The following is a 23,943-nucleotide window of genomic DNA, read 5'->3' on the forward strand; positions in this document are numbered from 1 at the left end:
ATTCAAAGACACTTGATATAACGAACAAGTAACAGCACTATTTTTTATAAAAAAAAAGCTATGGAGAATCAAATAGTTGATTCCCCAAGTATCTCCTTTTCTTTTTATCACCGTCAGTCACATATTCTGAACAAGTAGAAAAGCACCCATAAAGACACGTGATCTAACTAATTTAAGGGCATTCCAGTCCCTTCCCTTGTGCACTCAAGTCATCGCCCTCTAGGACGACATAGAATTAATTGCCAAAGGAATTGAATTAGTTAATTAAATCCTAGAAGCAACCAGTGGTGTCCACCAAGACATTGTCATCGCGTTCCACAGTTCTGACGCACTTTGGGTGCACTTCATAGCCACATTGGAGACACTGGTAGGCCCAGCTAGACCCTTGTTCATCACACACGCAGCAGATAAAGGGCCCTCCACCATTTCCATCAGACACCAAATTCAGATCATGTCGATGCCCTTGGTGATACACCAATGCTGGAAGACCCTTGGCCTCTTCCTCCAGCTGTTTCTCCAGCTCCTCCACTTTGGCCTTGGTGAAAGGGTACGCATTCTCTTGGTACAAGTTTATCAAACTCCTCCCGTGTACGGTTATTGTTTTACCATCAGGACCTATAATCACCAACCAAGGAATTCCTTGCACGTTGTAGTGTCTAACGAGGTTCTTGATCTCTGGGTCACCGAAAGGCAAGGCCAACCAAGGCATGGTGCTGTAGTAGGAGTCAAAGGATGCTTGGTCGCGGTCGCTGGATATTAGCACAACTTCGAAGTCCTCCTCTCCCTTTTCGGCTAGCTCGTGCTTTATCTTCTCGTAAACGGAAATCAGCTTGGGAGTGAACTTGGCGCATGGGACGCACCATTCCGCTGAGAAGTAGAGTCCAATTGTTTTACCCACTAGGGAAGCTACAGGTACCTGTGTACATGAGCAACACCCGTCACGCGGAACAGGATCCATGATTCTCTGCATGCAGTTCAAATAAAACTGCGTGCACCCAAAATTCTATTTCTATTCATGGATATATTCTACAACTTTTTCTAGAAATACCAAGAGAAGAAGAAGAAGAAAAAAACAGTTAGAAAAGATGTACTGAAAATGTCTTAATAATACTTCTCAATAATAATAACTTGAAGATTATTTGATTTGATGCTTAAAATTTGTAGTTTTCTGATATATTTTAATATATCTGTATAGTCTTTAAGAAATATAAAAATAAATATACATAAACACTAATTGCTATGTGATAGCTTAAGTGAGAAAGACAGAAATATACGTAGGGAAAAAAATTTGACACCCAAAACTTATACCTACAAACAGAGAGAAAAAAGAAAAAATATATATAAATATAATAGGTGATATGATGTGATAAAAAAAAACACTATATTAATAAGGTGTTTGTAATCTATGCATCTTTAAATATAAGCACTCAAAATACAATGCCCATAAGAAAAAAAAATGTTGTCTAGTGCTTGTGCTTGATGAAAACTTTTAAATAACATGAATTTAGGTGTATAATGAATACTTCTATTATATATATATATATATATATATATATATATATATATATATATATATATATATATATATATATATTCTAATCTTTAAAAAGGATTAATTAGATAATTAATTAACAAAACGTGGAAAACAGTAGCATGCATGCATGCAAGCGAGACAATTAAAGGTGTTGAAGCCATTTACCTTTTTGAGTCCCGTGTGAGTGTGACTCAAAACGTAGTCTCTATGGTGGTTTGCTAGTAAATTAGTGAGAGTCTGGTTATCACGCTTCACTTTGTCTTCCTTTTGCAGCTGCTCCAACCTGTCCTTACTGAATGGATAAGCTTGGATTCCATAGCGGTAAATAAGTTCAACCCCATCACGAACTGTTGCGTGCTCTTTACGATCGTCAGGTTGCAACAAAATTAAGCATGGAACGGCTTCCACGTCAAACTTTCTGGTCAAAGACTTCTTTGTTTCCAAATCAGAGAACGGAATTGCAATCCAGGGCATGCTTCCATAGAAGCTATTAAAGGCATTCAAGTCCTCATCTGAGGACACATACACAATCTCAAATTGAGGGACTCTGCTTTTTAGCTCCTCGTAGATTCCAGCTAGGACTTGGGTGAATCCACGGCAAGGTGGGTACCAATTCGCAGCGAATAATAGACCCACTACTTTCCCTTCAAGATCAGAAACTTTCACCTGCATCCACCATTTACAACCTAAACTTAACCAAATAGCAACTACCAATGTAATTAAGTGGTATTTCAAAAATTCAGGGGGGGAAATGTGGTACTTCAATATATTTTTAATGTAACGTGAATTCAAAAGTTTACGAGTTTCTGTTCTTATCACATTTGTTTAAGTTTACTTTTTTATAGGCAAATTATTCTTCCATTAATATTATAAAAAAGATAGTGTCAGAGAATTTATAATATAAAGTATAAAAAAATCATAACATACTCAAAGTATTAAAAAAATACAATTTATTACGTTAATTATTCTGCAACGTGTATTTACACATATATTAAATTAAATATTTATAACATATATTAAGTAATATTTTAACTAGAATGATTCGGTATTGGAGAATTTTTTTATGATAAGCCACAACATAATGGTGTGAATTTATAATAAATAGCGTTATGTGTGTGAGAGAGAGAATAGATAAATAATTATATATACATATATAATTTTAAGATACCATAATAAAAATTTACCAGAATAATAGCATAATATCATATTATTTAAATAGGTTAGTATATAAAGCATTAAAAGTCTTTTTAAGTTAATCAAAAGCTAACCTCTTTTGACTAAAACTAAATATACATTTAAAGAACTTCATCAGTTTAACACCTGCACCTGGCCATATCCATAATAAGTCTTCCACGAAAACTCTTAAAAAGGAAGAAAAAAAAAACATCTATATAAAAAAAAAAGGACATCACGTGGATAGGTGTTCGTACGTGTCGCTGGCAGACCAGAGTCCAAGACCGTGCCCAACACCGTACGGCTGCCTTCCAGCTATGACCATGTGTCTGAGGTGTCAATTGACACGAAGATACATGAACATCTAAGTTCAAAATTCTGGGTTAGTCAAATAAAAATGTTTCTTGAATAATTTTTAGTTCCTTATAACTTAAAAGAAAAATAAAAATAAATAAATAAGTGATTAATTTGATTAATGATGTAATTAATAAGAAGAAAAATATAAAAAAAATATCGGTTAGGTATTTGAAAATTTTTGTTATCAAAATATAACATTTTTAATCAAAAGGGCAAGGATAACAACACATGCCACATTTCTCCTTGGCTGATAATAAAACGGAAAATAATTTATGGACATCGTTATATAACACCAAGTGAGAGAGGGAAAAAAGAGAAAAAAAGTATAACCCTTATAGGTTATATGATGTGATAGAGAAAAATGATAAGTATTGATTAAATGTGTATAAAAAGTGAATATTCGTACAGCATTCTAAAAAAACACATTTCTCTTGAGTCCTGAGACAATATTCTTTCACGTAACTTTTATTATTGATAGAATTTAGGAGAGGTGAATTCCACTAAACACTACTAATATTGATGTTACTGGGTGTCCATAATTCGGTTCGGTTAAAGCAAACATCATATTCCTACTATATTCTGTAAAATTCACATTTAATTTATCCAATACTAAAAAAGTTAAACCAACGAATAAACAAATAAATGCGTTACTCTCTTATCAGAATTCAGACATACTTAAAAGAGGCTGAACAACTTGAATAACACCGACAAAGCAAGGGTGCATAAGAACAGAAAAGAATCCAGTGCTATCCGAAACTATGAAAAGGACGGGCCACCGAAATGGCCCACTATTTTTGTTTTTGTAGGGGATAATGGGCCGCGTGTATAACGCAAAGCGTAATAGCTAGGACTAGGCTACGGGAACCGTTTAGGTGACACTTGTCCTTCGATTGCAATGCTTGGTCCTCCATGACACACTGAAAGGGACTACAAAATATTGGGCATGTGTAGCTCCTGATTGCTTTTGCATCTATGATCTAACTAATCAAACAACTCCATAGCTAACAACAAGAATATCATCACCATTCATCTTTAATTTCATTTTTCGCTTTTAATAACAATATGTAGGTGTCTAAATACATTTAACAGATGCTGGGAAATAAATCACCTTTCTTCATTAAAAAAAATGCAATTATGTTCGGTATGTGAGGTGGTTCACGATTCACTAGTTGAGCAACTTTTAAGACAGCTAACCTTAAATCAAAGAACTGTCTTAACCAATTGACTGGGACTAGTTATATACATGTGGTATTTATTAGTTACAGTAGATTATCAGTGTTTAGACCCACTTTTCTTTTCGATACTCCATTTGACAGTATCTTTATCTCTAAACTAAAGAAGGGTTCCAGACTTCTTTTTTCACTTCACATTTGTATCTATACATATGTTGGGATAGTCTCATTTTTTTATAAACACCTCTCTTTTTCCTATATAACCCTCTCTCTCTTTCGTAGAGGATTACTGGGTAAACAGGGGCGGACTATTATGTATATGAGGATGTACAATTAAATATATTTAATTTTATATTTTGTATTCTCAAATTTTATATTTTTAAACGCTGGACTTATTTTCATGTGAGAATAACTAAGTGTATCTCTTATTTTAATAAAATCTCTTATTTTAATAAAATTGTAAGTATTTGTTTTAAATTTTATATTAATATTTCTTATTTATTTTTATGCGTTTGAACTCATTATTTCTACTTTTTTTCACTCTTTTATATTATTAGATTATTTATTCTAAATAAATTGACCCACCATCCCGGATCCTAAATCTGTCAGTGCTAGTAAAGATGCTATAACTCATGAGAATCGTAAGCTTAGTTTGTTGGAGATGGTTCCATAAAATTAAAGGGTGAAGGAATATACCACTAAATCAAAAGCATATAGAGGACAAGCTCCATTAGACAGCACAGCATAATACAAACTTGTTTCTCTCACAGCTTATGTATACCCTACCTCGCTTGCTACCCCGTTTATTTGGGTTCTTACTTGCCGTTATTGGTTCTCAATTAATAAAGGTCAAAGGAAATGAATTTTACCCATCTGATTAATATTTAAAGAAAGAAAATATAAACATATTCTGCACGCAAGTTTGCAGCTGAACAAACCACAGATATCATAACCAGAGAAAGCTGTTTCAAATTGAGAAGTTACTTCCTTTAAATAAGATTAATCTGTTAATTGGGTTTTTAAACCCTAGAACTTAACTTTTAAGGTGGAACATAGACTCTCCTTCAGCGTGGTCCAATACTCTTCATAATTTTGGGGTTGCAAATGCTTCTAATTAAGTTCTAATATATAAAAACGTATATCTATAAACTTTTTATTACCTATTACAATCTCTCAGGGAAAACAACTGACATAGTTCTTGGTCTTCACTAAGAGCAACCTTGGGTTAATATAACATCTGCCTTAAAATACATGAATATGAAGAATTTTTTACGGATGTAAGAGTAATTAAAAATCACTTTTTTCTTGTTGCAGTTACTAGAAAACGCTGTTGAACATATATAATAGGCTCACCCGCCACCGGCTACTGCAGCAGGAACACACCAGCCAACAAGTTTTTTAAAAAATAAAAATAAACAATTCTAAAATTTTGCAAGACTAGCTCCCGACCAAAACTACACCAGAAGCCACAGCAAAGAGCTTCAAATAAAAGAAAGTTAAAGGAGAATTAAACAAATTACCATGTACATATCATATATAAGTATAAATTATTCTCTTGAGTATTAATATCATTAAATTAAATTACTAAGAAAAAATTTATTATTATCTGTGACGGAGTACACAACTTTGTTAGAGGATCATCAGCAAATCTGGCAAAAATATACAAAGCACATAAATATTAAATCATACGAAGATCAAGATAATATATAGGACGTTAACTGACCAGTGACCACCATCTCAGACAAACTAAACGATAGAAGTATAACCGCAGAAGCATACTACATACAGTAGTAGATACTATTTACCTTTTTTTTTTTTTTGTTTATACATACTATTTATTTTCAGCTATTACCCGGAAGACTCTCTGAATAATTATATAACTCTGACAAAACTAGAGAAAGATGGGGAAAAGTTGTGAGAGAGAGAGATAGAGAACCTGAGCCCCAGTTGGAGAGAGAAGATAGTCACGATCTTGGGAAGCAAGTAGGTGTGAGAATTTGCCGTGGTTACCATTATGATTCATCACAACTTGAGGAGCTCCATCCTTCATCTCCGCTTTCATCACTCTCTTTTTCTTTTTCTTTCTCTTTTATAAGGTGTGAGTACTAATCTAGAGATGAAAGCACCGCGAGGGGAGTAGAAGGCCCCTTATACACCCGACACTTATATTCATTTAGAAGCAGTAGAATTATTGCATCCTATGCATCCACAAATCAAACATCAACACCTTCACACGTAGCATTCATCCAAGCCCCAGGAGGATAATACCAACCTACACCGCACACACATAGCGAATGATGCTGCAGCCTTTATTGATTGCCGCGAGATCTCATCCATGTGCGCCTTGACTTTAACTTAGAGTGTGAGTCAAGGCCAAACTAAAATGGCCACGTGTATGGTGGTGATTCCCCGAATTGAGTGTTAGTATTAGTTTGCTATCTTCTGGCAACGGTGATACGGAAGCTCCGTGTTGTCATAATAAAAGACTTTTGAATTAAATTGATGGTGCCGAATACGGCAAAACTCTTCTTCCGACACCTGTTGCTCGCTCCTTTAATTTCCTCTTTCTTTTCTTTTCACTTTTCTATAACCACTCCTCTTTCTATCAAGTCTTGCTGGATACTGTATTACTGTAGCGCATTAGTGTGCACTGATGCGTAAAACAAGTTAGATATTACATTTTACATTACAATCATTTTCAATCTTTCAGGTGTATATTTTTTCTTATTAATCTTTTTATATTTAGATTTTCTTAAAAAAGTAACGGAAATTTTAAGAGAAAAAAAAATATAAGAGCATATTGTACAATTACTCTTTTACACTATAATCTAAAGATATTTTAATTATTTTACATTTTAATTTTAATTGAAGTTTAATATCTTAATTAATTGTACTTGTGTACGAAAATAGTGACAGGAAATTAGTTAAATGGTGATACAAAATCTTACGAGCTTTAGTCATTTTAATTTGGACATATTGTTTTGAGATAAAAATAAATAAATTGTTTGGGGTTTTAATTAATTATTTTTTTAAAAATCACATAAATTTAGTTTTGGTGTCTATTTTTAATTAAAAACTTTTTTTCACTGAATTAAAAGCTTTTAAAATTATTAAATATGTAGGATTCTTAATAATTGTTCTAGCTAGTCTTAAATCCTTTTAGACTCAAACATTATAGTAAAGCAAATATATTAATACAAGAGAATTATTTATTTCTCGATTTTAATGTACCATTCCTCACACTGAAAATCTTCCACGCACTGTAGAAAAGTTTGTACAAACACGAGACACTAGATGACGATCCTAAACTATTCATTTTATGGAAATGAAAAATAAGAATGTGAGACTTTTACATTAAAAAATTCAATGAAACAATACTTCATTTAAACATAATAGAGAGTTTAGTTAAATATTAAAAAAGAGTTAAAATGCTAAACTCATACAAAATTCAAACTAAATGTAACTAAAATATACAATCAAGTCAAACTTAAATTACATTTATCAAATCTGAGGTGAACTAACAAAATACAAGTCTTTTTTCTTTAGTAAGACACCCATGCAACTACACATGGGTCTTCCGAGTTTCTGGGAAGACTTTAAGTCTAGCATTAGACCTCCACCGTCGTTAATATTGTCGACCTCATCCTTCTTTTTTGTCGTAACTATTCTTAGGCTATCTTTTATTTTTTTTTATTCAGTTCCTCTATTTATGACGAAAAAAAAAACAAGAAAAGACAAATGTTTTGAAAAGGAAAAAATGAAGAAGAAAGTAGCACCTGCCTCTTCATGTCATTGTTTTAATGCATATATGTATATATATATATGGCGAATATTGTTTTAATAATAATTATTATTATAAACAAATAAATAGCAGTAAAAATGAACATAAATAAATTATTTAAAAGAATCTATATTTATAAATGGTCAATTCAAGGACAAGCGTGGAAATATATATATATATATATTATGTCCTTGCTAAAGAAAAAATAACAAACGCCAGAATTTGTTTATAACAAAAAAAATTTATTCAATTTCTTATATAAAATTCATTCAATTTTATTGTAAATGAATTTAATCTAAAAAATATTGCTCTGAAAGTCTTTTATCGGCAATATAGGCACTGCCTAATGATAAAAAATAACTTTTTGTTTTTGGAAAAGATAAATCCAGCAATGCAAAAAGGAAAGAGAAAAATGATTACGCAACAGTATATTTTTTTTTTACTCATTCAATCATATTCTATAATGTAAAAAAAAAATTATATCATCATTAATTAATTTATAATTTTTATTATTATTAATATTATAAAAGATATAAATAAAAAATAATTAGTGTTAATTATTTTCGACCATAATTATAACATGACGAAAGAAACATTTACGCTGTCAACATTTGCAAGTAAAACGTTTTTTTTTTTAATTTCATCCAGCAATTATTTTTAAATCTAAGTAACTTTTGTTAAAATTTTGACATGAATTTTTCTAGTTGTCCAACACCTGTCGAATGTCGAATAAAAAATAATGCAGTAGACCTCTTGAATCATTAGTGGGAACTTACAAAGTTAGTATTAAACTCACGTTCCAAGATCTAACAGGTGCGAACGGATTCTCCAATCTCCGATCTTTTGGAACATGAAGATTTTTAATTAGTTTATTTTTTATACAAGAAACATACATGGAGATTACATCGATATATAAAATAGAGCAAGAATGATTTCGCGTGTCAAACTTTTCTACTTTTATATATATGTGTGTGAGATAAAAAAAATTAATCAATTCAACTCTTAAATAACAAACTTTATAAATTTGATAAAGCTTATAAAAGCTAACAAGTAAATAATTTATTTTAGTTTAATAGGTAATATATTATATTATTTGATAGTATATCGACAAATGTTAAATTTATGTGAATTTTGATGTTACATTCGAAAAAATATGTCAAATGATTCATCAACCTTTGAATCAATTCATTTTATATTTTATAAAGAGTTATCAAATGGTTTTGAGGAAAATTTCTACGCACTACAATATAAAATATTTTATAAAGAGTTGACTTTTATTATAATTATGTTAAAAATCATATAATTAAATGATTATATAAAATTATTTTTTTTAAACTGTGTCAATCCATAATCATTAAATTCAATTGTTTTGTTTAAATTTTTAGGCATAATGTGAATTGATCACGATTCTTTAAAATACATTTTTCTTTATTAAATTAACTGTTGAGTTATTATTTTATATCTGATGATATCTAAGTTCAACTCTTCTATTTGAAAAAAATGTCAAATGTTATAAAAAAAATAAATAACAATAAAAATATAATTAAATAATTGTTTTATATATTTCAAAATATATATTGCACTGTGAAATACATTAATAAAATATTACATTATTTTGAATTAATATAAATTTTATATCTATAATTTATATGATAAGAACCTTCGATCTAAATATAAATTTCAGAATTAAATTTATTCATTATTTATTTAATAATGTGAAATTTATTGAATATGTAAAAAATAACGTTGCAAGTATCTTTCAAATATGGGGAAACAATAAAAAAAAATATCACTAATACTAAAATTTATCAAGATCCAACACAGATACTCAAAATAATGAATAGTTGTAATTTAATTGTTGGGTCAACAATTATTTTTACCCATTTCTTTTATAATTTATGTTTACAATCAATTATTGATAACTTATTCAATTTCTATCTAAAAAAAACTTATTCAATTTCGATTAACAGTCAATAATTGTACCAAAAAAATTAACATTGAATAACCATGCACTGCCACTGTTATTTCTCTTTAATTTGATAATAATTTAACAAAAACTGAAAATCCCAATAAATCTATTGACTTCTTCCGCTCAAAGCACGCATGATCAATATTATAAAACTAGCCCGATGCTATAACTCAATAACAATATTATATTAACAAGTCACTAATCATCCAAGTTATTAGTTGAACCACGTAAGTTGGTATAAAATATAATAATGTAAATTTAGTCACGTATTTTTTAAAATGTTAATATTAATTAATTCTGTAGCCTTTGTTATCATTAGTATATATATTATCATTTTAATTTTTATTACTCCATCAGTTTCAAATTATATGATGTTTTAGATAAAATAATTTATTTCAAAATAAATGTCATTTTATAAAATTAATGTTATATAAAATATTATTTGAAGACTGTTCTTAATTAATACTACTCAATGGGAATAGCACACATTAAAAATAAATGACTCATTAATTAAAAAGATAAAAAAATATTAAAAAGTTATCTATTTTTTAAAAAATAATAATAATAAATTAATTATATTTTTATCAAAATTCTTAAATGTCATAATATAATGTAAAACTGATGACGTAGTTATGTATGTAAGTTAAAGTAAGATTTCAAAAATATTGTTTATAAAAGATAAAATAGACTCTAAAAAGCTTATGGCATTAATATAGTATTTTTATAAGAAAAATAATACATTAAATATTCTAAATTAATTCTTATACAAGATGGAGCCAAATCACTAGTGTAGAGTAATCTCTAGTATAAATTATAAAAATAAGGAGAGTATATCTGTAAATGGAGTGTGTTATGCCCTCATGGAGTACCCGTGAAGCCTGGAAAATGGAAATTAACAAGAGAAGAGAAGAGTGATGGGAAATGCGTACGGACAATGACACGTATAAAAGAAGCCGGACAAGTGTCACGTGTTGGCCTCTGGAAGTTGTTCTGAAGTCAGCCACGGATGCTCTTCCATGCCTTCCAATATTACTTCTGCTGCCTTCTCCTTTCAACCACTCCTAAATGGAAAACTGCATTGGGAAAATATACAAATCAATTTTTTATTTTAAAATTTTATTTTTATCCTTTTCTAATTTTTAACTTCAAAATATTTTTTTTTTAAGTTTCATATTTTATTATTATAAATAGGTTAAGAGTGTTTATGTGTAACAATAATAACACTAGAGATAATAATCATTTTTTATTGACAAATTTTGATGATTAATTTTATTATAAATGTCATTCAAAAAGATTCAAATTCTTAATCTTTTTTTTTCATTTTTTCTCCGTCATTAAATAATCTTATATCTCTTAATTACATTAATCATGCTAATGATAATAATAAGGTGATGGTAATCATATTTCATAATATAAAACAAACATGGTCCAAAATTAAAGAATGAAAAAAAAAATATCTGTTTGAATTGGGGTTCATATACGTTGGATCCACATTTATCCAAAGCTGTTACCAGTAGCTTCTGTGTTATTTTTATGGGAAAATCTCTCTATAGGCCGAAATGGACGTACAAAAATTAAATCTTTTAAGTTTTACTTAAAGATTGCGATTACCAAAACCAAATTTAAAATATCTATATGATAATTAATAAATTTATTAATTATTATCTCCATCCCTGAATATAAGATTTTTTTAACTAATTCATATACGTTAATGATTTTTAATAATTATTTTTTTAAATTATCCTTCAAAATATTGAGATTTATGATTTCTCTTTTGACTCAATTACTTTATATCTAATTAATTAATATATGTTAATTTTCTTCTCCAATTGTTATAAGAAAGATAATGCATTTACATTTTTAATTTGTAGGATTTACTGTAAAATAGTTAAGAGTGTTTAAAAAATAATAATGAATACGTGTTGTCAATGGTTAATACTCAATATTCTGTTGGTTAATATTCATAAGATTTAATTACCTAATTTATTAAGAATTTAATTGATAATAATAAATTTATTTTAAATCTATAATTTTTTTCAAAATTATTATTGTCATTATTAAGAATCTAATTGTTTGTCAATATTTTATATTTTTTCTTATAATTAGAGATATTTATAGTCTAAAAATAATTAATACAAGAAATATTATAAATTGAATCTTTATAAAAAAAACAAATATTATTTTTAACTGGGATCTTATAAATAGGAATAAAGAAATCTTATAAATAGGAATAAAGGGATCTTATAAATAAGAATAAAAAGAATAATGCATAAGATAAATTAAAAGAAACTTATAAAAAATGAACAAATAAATTTCTTTAAAAAAATCTTATATTTAAAAACAGACATGATATTGTATAATTTCCACATTTTCCTTTTGCGCTTTATAGCCATGAAAACTTGGCTAGGTATGAGGCGGAGAACATAAACAACACAAATGTCAAGACCATTGTTATTTATATCACTCAGTTTTACTAATATACCTCCTATTTGTATTTTTAAAAAAATCCAAAAAAAAATTTAAAAAATGATAAAGTCTTACCACATTCCGAAAAGTAATTTCTAAAAGTGTTAAATTTCTAACACATTACATAAAGCAGTTTCATTAGACAATTTTTAGAAGATAGTGTGAAAGTTGGCTTAATGGCAGCAACAACAACGTGATTTTGTTTCATTGTGAAAGGAGTTTGATTCTTTCAGCGTTTCTACTTGCTAGCTTCCTCGGTTTCCTCTCTATGCATTGCTTCGCTCGATCTCCAAGTCCTTGACAAACCCACAAGGTTCTTGTAATGACCACCTTTGCATCTCTAACATCATTGACAACATTGCCCTTTCAAACCCTTCCCTTCGCAAGCAGTGCATTCTCTCCGCTGACCATTTTCACGGCCTTGAATCCTCCCTCTTCATTGCCCCATTCTTTTTCTGAAAATTGACTTCAGAATCTCTTTTTCAAAATGTGTTAAAATTTTATACTTTCATAAATTTCTTTTTGAAAAAAATATATAAACGAGAGGTATATTAGTGAAAATGAGGTGTAAATCATAATGGAACATATATTTCGATCAGTTAAACGATGGAACATATGGAACAATGTAATGAAAAATAAAGATTAATACTTCCAGCTGTTAAGCAAGTCCAAAAACAAAATAGTGGCTCCGCCAACAGGCCCAACAAGGCATCTATCACTTTGCCAATGTAGTCTATCGTTGTCACTTGTCAACCTGCCCCTTGTATAACAATAACATGCTGGAATTTCCATTTCTGGAACTTAATATTTTAAACGGGTTGGCGTAATTAAAATTTTCTTCTCTAGTTGAAATGTTGGTAAATTGGAGTTGAATCTCGGTATTTTGCCTTTGTGGGAGATGTTAGAAACTGCATAATTCTAAAGGTTGACATTTTAAAATGAAACACAGAGAAGTTTAGGATCTGCGTCATACTCAATTATTAAGAATTTATAGATTTTAAATATATTCGAAATTGCAAGTAAATTAAACCTTAGAAGCAATTATGCAAATATTCAAGAAAATTAAACCTTAGAAGCAATTATGCAAATATTCAAGAAAATTAAACAACCTTATATTGATACTAGCGTAAGATATAAATTAGATACCAACTACATTTGGCGATGAACCAGATCCGGTGTGAGTAATTTATGGTTTAAAAATAATGGTTCATTATAGATCACCTAAGTGGTCCACCTTGGCCTTTTTCATAAGAATAAGCTAGTTTTTTCTCTTATGTTTGATTAGGACATACGAACCCAAATCTGTGAATTTGGTTAATAATGAGCTTTTTTTAACTCAAATTATATCAAGTTTTTCAATTTGATTTGTTAAGTTTACTGACCTAACTGAGTCTTATCCTCAACCTTGTAGATTATCTGTCTAACTTACCTAAGTCTAATGTACAATTTTATTAATTTGTTATGTCAAAATTTTGATTGTTGTTGTTAATTTTTATGTTTAAAATGTTTACATATTTTAGTGTGATAATTTTTAGTGTGATAATTTTTAGCTTAAAAAATGAATTCACAATTTTTCCTTCAAGTTTATACATTTTTTATTATAATTTTTATTTCAAATTACAATTTGTACCCATGGATCGATCTACAGGTTATTAGGTAATCTGATCTTATAAAATGTGAGTTTCACGAGTTAAACGTTAAACGTGTCGGACAGATCCTTATATCTATTCCTATATTTGATTTTTTTTATGAAACCCCCTAAATTTGATAGCGGAAGGAGTAATTGAATTTATTAAAACATTAAATTAATGAATTACGTGAATTAACACATTAAGTCAATTCCATTTTGCCGTTTTTTGTGAGAACATTTATTTATTTTTAATCATAAGGAGGAACATTTTCAAACGAGTGAATATTTTTATTTTGTCATTTTCTGTTAGCTTTTATGCATATCTGGACGTCATCATGTTAACCCTCATAAAGTAATGAACCACTAATCTTTTGGCAGCGCTGAAAATGAAAACTAATTTGCCTCACTTTGTGATGTGGGGAGTCACTGATTAAATTTGTGAAAAATATATATATATTTTAACATGAACCATCGATCATTGACGATGAGGATAAATAAATAAATAATAGGATGCATTTTGATGGAATTTCTGAAAAGACGACCTTGCCCTCAATTGAGATACATCAAAAAAAATATTTTAAGATCGTGCTGACTGCGCAACAAGGATATTAATTAAAAATATTTGTTGATATTTTATTGATAAAAAATTATAAACTTATTTTTTTTAAAAAAAAATATATATCTAATAAAGTTATTGATAATACTTCGTATAAAAATATTTTTAATTTAGAAACTAATATTGTTGTAATCATTTTATTGGTTTAAAGTATTTATCAACTTTAAACCTAATTATTTTAATGGAATTTTTTTTAATCATATTTTTTATTTGAATTTGAGACTTTACTAAAAAAATAGAATTCAATTTCAAATGTTTAAAATACTTTAATTATTTTTAATTGTTTATTTTTTAACTCCCATCGGAAAAAAGTTATTTATTACTTGTTAACGTTTTATATTCGCTACTCTTCGGAATATTGTCAAACCATACACGACTGCATGAGGTCATGCTCTCATGAATTAGTTTGTGAGTAGTTTTTAAAAATTAAATAAGAATATGTGCCCCAAAAGATAATTGTTTCCTATTCATACTTTCCACTTGTCCCAAACATAGTGATGAAAATGACTGAAAATAAAATATCAGAAAGCAACATATTTTAGTATTGGAAATTAGAAACCAACCTTAAAAAATCATGTGATCGAGATATTTTCAAATGCTTCCTAAATCCTTTTTTTTTTTAGAAGTTCCTAAAGAGAAGCTAAAAAAAATATGAGTTACGATAATTCTTAAATGCGTAGGATATTTTTATCGCTTTATCTAATGCAAGTCTATATTTTTTTTATTAACAAAGGTTAATTATCAGTATTGTTAGTTTTTTATAAGGAAAAAATTTAGATTTATGATCTCTTTTTCTCTCCTTCTTTTCATTTTTTGGTTACCACTAAATTAACATTATATCTTTATGCAAATCTGTACATATTTGATTATGATGTATTAAATATTTATATTTTATTTTTGAAATGTTAACTAATTTCACAGTAAATGTTTTTTTCTTCAAATTTTTTTTTTTCAATCTCACAGCACATTAAAAATACACTTTTATGGCAAAAATCGAAACACGAATACTTAGGGGGAAAAAGACGATTTTCAACTAACAGGCAAATTTCTTAACTTGGATGTACACATATTTAGAGGTTGAAATGAATAATTATCTCCTAATAATAATAATATAATTAATTGTAGTCTGATTAATATATTTTATAATCATAATTATTATGTCAAATATTGATATTTTTAGCTGAGCTTTATATTCTTGAAATTTGAAACATACTAATTAGGTTTTTTATTTTTAATTATGTATGTGCATTTTTTTTTTTAAAGTCAACCCTCTTTTCAACATTTTTTTTAATTAGCCAAACCAACATATTTCAGCAATCTATTCACTTCAAACTTGAACGCTTAAAAAGATGAAGTGTTTATGAAAGTGACAAAAATATCACACTGGACTCAGTGCATTTAAGTAGACAACTATTCAATTTCTTTTAAGTACTTATTATAAGTTATTAAAATAATTGGTGAGGAAATAAAATAAAATCATCATTTTCATTTATATTTATATTGTAAGTTATTTTATAAGTTATCTTGATGACCTTATTAAAATAAATTAAAAATAATTTATAAATATAACTTATTTTTATAAGTTCTCCTAAATATTTATATATACATGTAATCATATAATGAGATAAACCTAAACAAAATGGAATTTAGCTCTTTCAAATGCGCTTTAAATAAAGCAGCGAGGATGTGGATAAATTGATGTGAAGTTGTTTAAATTTAATTAATAATTTTGAGATTGAGTATTAAATATTTAGAATAAGAATTTTATGAACTATAATAATCATAATTTATTTAAGCATCTTTGATTCATGTAGATACATGTGGTTTTGTATAAAAATGCACTTTAAATAACTACTACTACTTTTCACTGAGTTGTTGTGTTAATTGGTTTTTATACTTTTTCTTGGAGAAAGAAAATAAATAATAGTAAAAAGTATTAAAATAAAAGTAATTAAAATACTATTTTTTTTATAAAATTAACTTCTTTTAATGAAGTTAAAGTATTAAAAATTATATTTTATTTATTGAAATAATAATAATAATTAATACATACATACATGTTCACAATTGTAATAATATATAGTATTTTTTTCATAAAGAATTTAGAAACATTTACGATAAATACTACCATGTATGTCCTTTTAGAAAGAAAATCATATTTGAGTTGGATGGCAAAACTTTTTATCATAAAAAATTTAAAGATTGAAATAAAAATCTTCTATAAACATCATAAAATCTAAATTCCATACAAATCAGAGAGATAGTTTTATTTAAATTTTCGTTGTTTTATTTTTATTAATATTTGTGAAAATATCACTTTATTTTAAATATTTATAAAAAATGATAAAAACAAACTATTTCACCTTTTCCGTTACAATTAAAAAAAAATCCTGTGGTCCTAGGTTGTTTTATACAAATCAATAAACATGATAAAAGAAAATAAAAGTATTACAAAAATAACGTTATCATTATTAGTTCATTTTTTGTTTTTTAAGTCATATAAGTGGAAAAAATAATTAATATTATATTATAAAACTAAAATGATAATTGATAAATTTTATTTTTCATACGGGATAATTATAATGGAACGGAGAAATTACTAATAAACACGCCAAAGGAAAGGATCGTATTCGTCCCATACAGTTATTGTTTAAAAATAAGTGGAAAAAATAAACTTGCGCATTTTCCATTGGAAATTAGAAGATATTTTTGACTGGAAAGCTGGAAGATCTTAAAAACATTTATGACTACGATGTTGATAAAGGTGTGAACTGTGAAATGGAATATTACTACTCGTTGAGTTTATTGTCTTTGGCGTATTGTTGGTGCAAGTTCAGTTGCAAAACACCTTCTTCACTACTCCGCGGGGCTCCTTAGTTTTGATATCTACAAATCTTAATATATGACAGCTATTGCCTTTCTTTCATTTCCAACCTCAAAGTCAAAAGGTTCATGTACAAACCAGTAGTCACCCATGCAACTTATTATGGAGGGACCCATTCAAATGTGAGACACTCATTAATTCTGTCGGGGCATACCATGCAAATAATGCAAAGTAATGAATAAAGAAGATAAATTATCGGTTAATTTAATTTAATAAATATATATGATTTTTTTTATACAAAAGGAGATATAATTACTCAATTGCTCCTAAAACTTAAAATTTGATGCTTAATTAATCATATATTTTTTATTAATCAGTATAAATTTTAATTTTAATATATTTGAAATCATTTATTAGCTTAAAAATTTAGGATAATAGTAAAATATCAATTTAATTTTGCATTAAATAATAAACTAGTGTTAATTTTGCAGCGACAAAAGATGAGGTAACTGGATAGAGAGTGACAAATATGAAGAAAATGAGAGAGAGAGATTTTAAAAATAAAATAAATAAGAATTGTAATATAAATATCCAGAAAAAAAAAACAAATATCAGAGTTACACGTTTCTTTAAAACTCTGCACGTTACTAAAATCAGAAACTTTTGTAAACATATTTTTTTTGCTTAAAGGAACTTACTAACTGGAAAAGTCTTGGCAGATGTACTCCATGACCCCGCAATAATTATACTCTTGCTTTAATTTGGAATGTTGTTTTTCCTTACACACTCTAATTTTTAACCACGTCAAGGGAGATGATAAAAATAGATAAAATTTAAATGTAATTTTTTAAGTGCTTCAGTGCCACTCTTTAGTTAGACTTTCATTTTGATATATTGCATTAATATTAATATAAAGCTGCAATTTCAAATTAATGAACCTATAAAAATCAAACATTCCAAGCTGGCGTGTAGCTGTATAGTGTTTTGGGGTGATAAGATCAAAATCAAAATCACCATGCGCACTCTGTGACTCCCCATGGAAAAAGCAAACGTAACCAACGTTCAGTTCACGACCCGCACTTGCTTCAACCATCCCTCACCTACGTGTCTGGGATTTACGTGATAGCGTCAATTCCCCACTCCTTTGTCTTCTCCTCCATTCGTACCTTCTTTACGTGCAACAAGCAATACTTTACGAAACAAAGCGAAAAATTCAAATAAGCTTCACAATTACATCTCCAAAGTCCAAACCACATAATATATAAATTAAACCATGGCTTCTGATTTTTCGTGTACTAAAGCTAAATTCATCTAGGCCATAACACACAACAACCACTTAACCACAATACACGACACATAAATATAAATATAATAATAATAAATTAAAAATAAGTAACGGGAGTTCTAGAAAACTAGAAAGAACGCTAAGAAAGAAAACAATAAAGATAATTAAGAATTTGGCCTCCCTCATTCATTCCTTGAATAACGAATGTTTCATTGTTCAGCAAGGGCTTTGGGAAGTGAAGATTTGAGGGTCCAGCTTGGTCCTGCAAACGGGGCAAAGAGGGTGCTTGGAGAGCCAGGTGTCAGCGCAATGGACATGAAAACCATGGTTGCAACCGGGGACCAGTCTAGCCGGTTGCTCGCTCTCGATCTCGTCGAGGCAGACGGCGCATTCGTTGCCCAAGACGAGTTCTTTGCCGGTGACTCTTGGAAGCTTCTCCAACTCCAGAGCGGATAGACCCTTGTCAGCGACGGGCTTCACCGGTTGCCCGTCGATGGGGGGTTGCTGGTGGTGCCGGGTGGTGGCGTACCAAAGAAGGCACATGTAGACGATAAAAACCCCGCTCATGCCAAGGCACGGCAAGAAAAGCGCCAGAAGGACCGAATCGAGCATTTTTTGGCCTTTGAAAGTTTCAGTCGCAGTGGAACCTTTGTCCGATTCCAATAGAAAAACAATTAATGCGGCGGTGGGGGTTGGTAAAGGAGTACCCAAGAGATTGGGTCTTGGCGACAATTACCCAGCATATCGCAAATTCACACAGGCCTATGCCTTGTGGTATATGGGAAACCCCGAAATTGAAGAAGATCGAATCAGAGATTGCGGTGAGGGTTAATAGGGGGTGGTTGGGTTGAGAATTGTGAGTGCCGAGTGGAGAGGGAAGAAACGAAGAAGGGTATTGTTATTATCATGCGTGGCTTCGTTCTGTTCTTAACGCTCTTGGGTTTTTATAGTGAATGTGAATATATATACAGGACGCACGACATAGAGGTGGCACATCTCTATCCTATCAATATTTAAAATGTATTTAAATATTTATTTATCTATTAGTGTATGATTAATTATTTATAAAGGTGCACATTATCGTTACGATTATGTCCTCCCTTTTATTTATAAATAAATATTTATTTTTAACATTCTCTATAATCTTCTATCTATTATCTATGAAAATTATCTATAAAGGTTAGAATAATTATATTTTTATTTGTTATGTTCTCCTAGCCTATATTTTTAATTGAGCGTCAATTTTTTTTTTTTGTTTTGCCGATTCTCCTCGGATGAAAGATACCCTAAAAACCGATATCTAAGATCTGAAGTCCTAGATTGACTGCATCAATCTCCACGTATCACGATTTTAGATTTTGATAATATCAAATTATTATGATAGCCAAGACTCATTTATCACAAAAAGATTTTATTTTTTAAACGGATGCGCACTGCACAGCTGTCGTTGAGTGAAATATTTACTGATGAGATAGGTATAAAATATTATCTTCAACATTTACTAATATACTTTTTGTTACCTCTTGAACATTCAATATGTTATTATTTTTATTTTATTTTAAATGATAAAATAATAGATGCAATAAATATTAATTGAAAGCTAAAAATTTATAATACTTTCAATTATGGCATGATATTTTAAATTATAATATTTTAAAAATTAACAAAAAGTTCATTGTTACAAAATAAACTTAAAGAAATATGTAATATAAGTTTTAATGAGAAAAATGTCATATTTTCAAAAGAAAGGGTGGGAATATTTTGATAAAATTATTTTCTAATAAATATTAATTCTCTTATATTATGTGAAAAAATCTTAAATATTAATTATTTTGGGATGGAAAAAATATCGTACTATTAGATAATTTCTAGTGAATTGATAGTGTAAAAACAAATTCTATTGCTTGTGTATAAAAAAAAATCCAGTATTCGAGGTGCTTGGCAATGATGAGTCGGGATAAAGCGATAAATAACGTAAGAAGAAAGCGACATAGGTGGGTAGCTGTGGGCGACGATGGATTTGTGAAGACCAAAGGAACACAAAGGATATGCATCTGATATTTGCTATGACTGAAATTGGAACGAGGAGACAAGCTTCTAAGTGGGGTTACCAAAGGAACAGTTTGGTCCCTCTTGATAAGGAAGCCACCGCAATCAATCGATGCTACGGACCCAATTTCGAGATAGCATGGCTTAATGTGCCTCAAGCCATCCGCCAATAAAACCCAATAGATAACATATAGGCCCCTTCAGTTTCCTTGTTTCGACTTTCGATTACAATTAAGGTTAATAATCCTCCCTCCCTGTCGTAATAATCTTGTGTAAACAAAAAAAATCTTAAAATAATTATTATTTTATTTTTTTAATGCAATATTACTTATTTTTTAACTTATATTTCTTATAATATTAATTACAAATAACAAAAACTAAAATAAATTAACGATGATAAAGGTTAATTTTATAAAATTAATATTCTGTTTCGTTTATTAATTTTTCTTGATATATGTAAAATATCATAGGACAATAATTATAATTAGACAAAGAAAATATTAAATACACTTTTCTAAAATTTATTGAGTTGTTGTTTAGGGTTTGATTTCTTATTGTGTGAGCAAAAAATGAGTGTTGAAAAAATGTTCTAATATGCAAAAAAATCTTATATAATTTAGTAGTAAACATCAATAAGAATTTATAAATAATCTTCACCCTTAACCACTAGATGATTTTTAAGAATAAAATTGTAACGAACCAATAACTAAAACAAACAATATCTCCAAAGAGATAATCCTAACGATACTAAGGGTTTGAGGTGAAAAAATAATAATTTATTTTAATACACAAAAAAAAATGCTTTGTTTTTGGAGTTTAGATTTAAATATCTTTTATAAGATTTTTAAAAATAAAATTTGGAGAATGTATAGCAGCGGTTCCTTAAAAACATGCTTAATGCATGGGCTAAAGCAAAAGGCGGATGAAGACAAGGAACTCTAACAGCGGCATTGTTTAATTGAAAATTGAATGACTTTTGTTGAAACAGAGGGCCGGTAAAGGGCAGCACAATTGACTGAATTGAGTCAAGACTTTAGGGAGAATGAGTCTGAACTGAACCTTAAGATATGCGGTATGAGTCAGCCAAGTGTCTCATTTTTTTTACTTCGCGCTCCCATTTTTGTTAGTAGGGTTTACTATTTTTTTTTTAATTTTTGATTTTTTTGTCAATATATTTTAAATTTTTTGTCCTTATTTTTATTTCTTTATTATTTTTTATATACTTTTAGTTCTTTTATAAATAAAGATAAAAAAAAGTTACGAGACTAAAAAAAAATCAAGGATTAAAAACAGAAATCTTAAAAAAAAATTGAAACTAAAAATATTGTAAACTCTTTACAATTGTTTCTAAGTTATAAAATTGTTAAATAAATATTAATGAGGCTGAGTGTGGTAAAATGAGCTAATTACTTATAAGGTGACTAATCAAATTTTGAATGCTTGTCAAAGTCGTGTTTCCATTTAACGTTCTATTGTGTTTTGAACAAAGAATGTTTGAAAGTCTAAAGGAAGATACCCGTATAAAAAAATAAAAATGTCTTGTTTTAAGACTTGGATTCTTTAACTTTATTTTTTTGAGTACAAACTTAAAGTGTGAGGAGTGTAATTTAGATAATATAGTATATTAATAATTAATTATTAATACAAATTTGTAGTTAATTTTAGAATTTATTATATATGCACATGGCTTATTATTATATTTAATAGTTAATTTTTAATCAATAGTTAATTAAAAACGTGTTTATTTTTTAAATACACTTTTCACTGTAGAATAATTAAATATTAAAATCTAAATGATGTCAATTGACAGGTAGTAGTTTATATAAGTAATAAGTTCATAATATACAATTTTTATATATTATTTTTAATTTTGCAAAAACATTGTTTGAATAAATTTGTCTTTTAAAATGCGAAGTACATTACAAAAATAAAATATATTAATAATCTTTTAATTTATAAATTAATGAATGAATTATGACTATATATACATATAAATTATAAAGATATTAAATTATTTTCTCTCAATTTATTTTCCTAAAAAAACATTCTTAATTATATTTTTCTTGTAAATGAATTATTAGCAAACTAATTTTTTAACTCTTGTAAATGACTAAATACACGGAGTAAATATTTTTATATGTAATCATTTATTTATATAAATCAAAATCAATTTGTTATGTATTCTTTCACTAAATCAAATTAGTATAAAAATAAATTTTAAATTTAAAAACCAACAACAATTGATACAAATAATAAGGATTTGTGTCTGTTAAGCAAATAGTCCAAAATTCAAATCCTGATTGATAATTGAATATGAAATAAATCATATAAAAAAACAAAAACAAACACTAAATTGTTTCTAAAAAAATCAATTATTTAGTAATAAAAATCTATTGTTTTTCTTATTTCAACTGTGACAATCGATCGTTTAAAGATAAATATACATTTGTTAAAAACTGATTATTTTATTCTATTTTTCTATTTTGTTCTTTCCTTTTTTTTTTCATTCAAATTAAACACACTTAATTTTCTATTTCTCCTTTTTTTTTTCCTTTTCCATCTAACAAAGTAACAAACCATAGGCATAAATGGGAAAAGGGAGGTGGTGTATAGTCGTAAAAAATCGGGAGGAGGCGTGACAGAATAAAGAAAATCCAACTAATGTACTCCGTTGTCAACAAGAAACGTATGATAAATCCAGCAAATGTACATATGTACTTGTTTGCAACCAGAACGATATATGATATGACACCTTCATGGCGGCTACACACTTTGTGGCCTAAAGAAAATATATCAAATAAGACTTTTTATGCTACGTACTTCTCATCTAACGAAATTGCACACATGTGCCCAAGCATGCCAACAATGGATACTCAAATTCATTAATTGGGACCGTTGAATCTTTTGTTTATTAAATTATAGAGATTGCATTCGTTTAATAACATCTAAATTCGCATACTCCAACAAGCTATTAGTATGATGGATAAATTAAATCTGTTCATAACTTTTTCTTAATCTAAATTAGAGAGTTGTAATCAGGTAGCTTGACCTACGTAGTTTATAATTAATGAGAGGAGCAACTATAAA

General features: G+C 28.4%; 2 protein-coding genes across 4 annotated transcripts; both read right to left on the reverse strand.

Moving 5' to 3' along the window:
- Positions 1–18: 18 nt before the first annotated feature.
- Positions 19–6,526, reverse strand: LOC114408545 (probable nucleoredoxin 2). 3 transcript variants are annotated; one of them, XM_028371636.1, is made up of 3 exons: positions 6,173–6,526; positions 1,700–2,200; positions 19–964 (listed from the first exon to the last, which is right to left on the reverse strand). In XM_028371636.1, exons 1-3 carry the CDS (start codon positions 6,296–6,298, stop codon positions 272–274), a joined length of 1,320 nt encoding a protein of 439 aa, XP_028227437.1. In that variant the 5' UTR covers positions 6,299–6,526; the 3' UTR covers positions 19–271. The 3 variants fall into 3 exon arrangements, with proteins under 3 accessions (XP_028227437.1, XP_028227435.1, XP_028227438.1); XM_028371634.1 differs by having other exon boundaries at positions 19–985; XM_028371637.1 differs by having other exon boundaries at positions 19–916; positions 6,173–6,524.
- Positions 6,527–18,390: 11,864 nt separating this feature from the next.
- Positions 18,391–19,758, reverse strand: LOC114408546 (E3 ubiquitin-protein ligase ATL23-like). The gene has a single exon (XM_028371638.1). It carries the CDS (start codon positions 19,417–19,419, stop codon positions 19,024–19,026), a length of 396 nt encoding a protein of 131 aa, XP_028227439.1. The 5' UTR covers positions 19,420–19,758; the 3' UTR covers positions 18,391–19,023.
- Between the last annotated feature and the right edge of the window lie 4,185 nt (positions 19,759–23,943).

The sequence above is a fragment of the Glycine soja genome, chromosome 4 (genome assembly GCF_004193775.1).
Source record: "Glycine soja cultivar W05 chromosome 4, ASM419377v2, whole genome shotgun sequence".
NCBI classification, from domain to species: domain Eukaryota; kingdom Viridiplantae; phylum Streptophyta; class Magnoliopsida; order Fabales; family Fabaceae; genus Glycine; species Glycine soja.

What these genes read in the sequence shown, in the direction of transcription:
- LOC114408545 (XM_028371634.1), bottom strand. Translation starts at nt 6,298, where the DNA reads ATGAAAGCGGAGATGAAGGATGGAGCTCCTCAAGTTGTGATGAATCAT. An exon ending in TCTCTCCAACTGGGGCTCAG is followed by an intron (nt 2,201 to 6,172) that starts GTTCTCTATCTC and finishes TGGTGGATGCAG; the next exon opens with GTGAAAGTTTCTGATCTTGA. An exon ending in CTCACACGGGACTCAAAAAG is followed by an intron (nt 986 to 1,699) that starts GTAAATGGCTTC and finishes GGGTGCACGCAG; the next exon opens with TTTTATTTGAACTGCATGCA.
- LOC114408546 (XM_028371638.1), bottom strand. Translation starts at nt 19,419, where the DNA reads ATGCTCGATTCGGTCCTTCTGGCGCTTTTCTTGCCGTGCCTTGGCATG.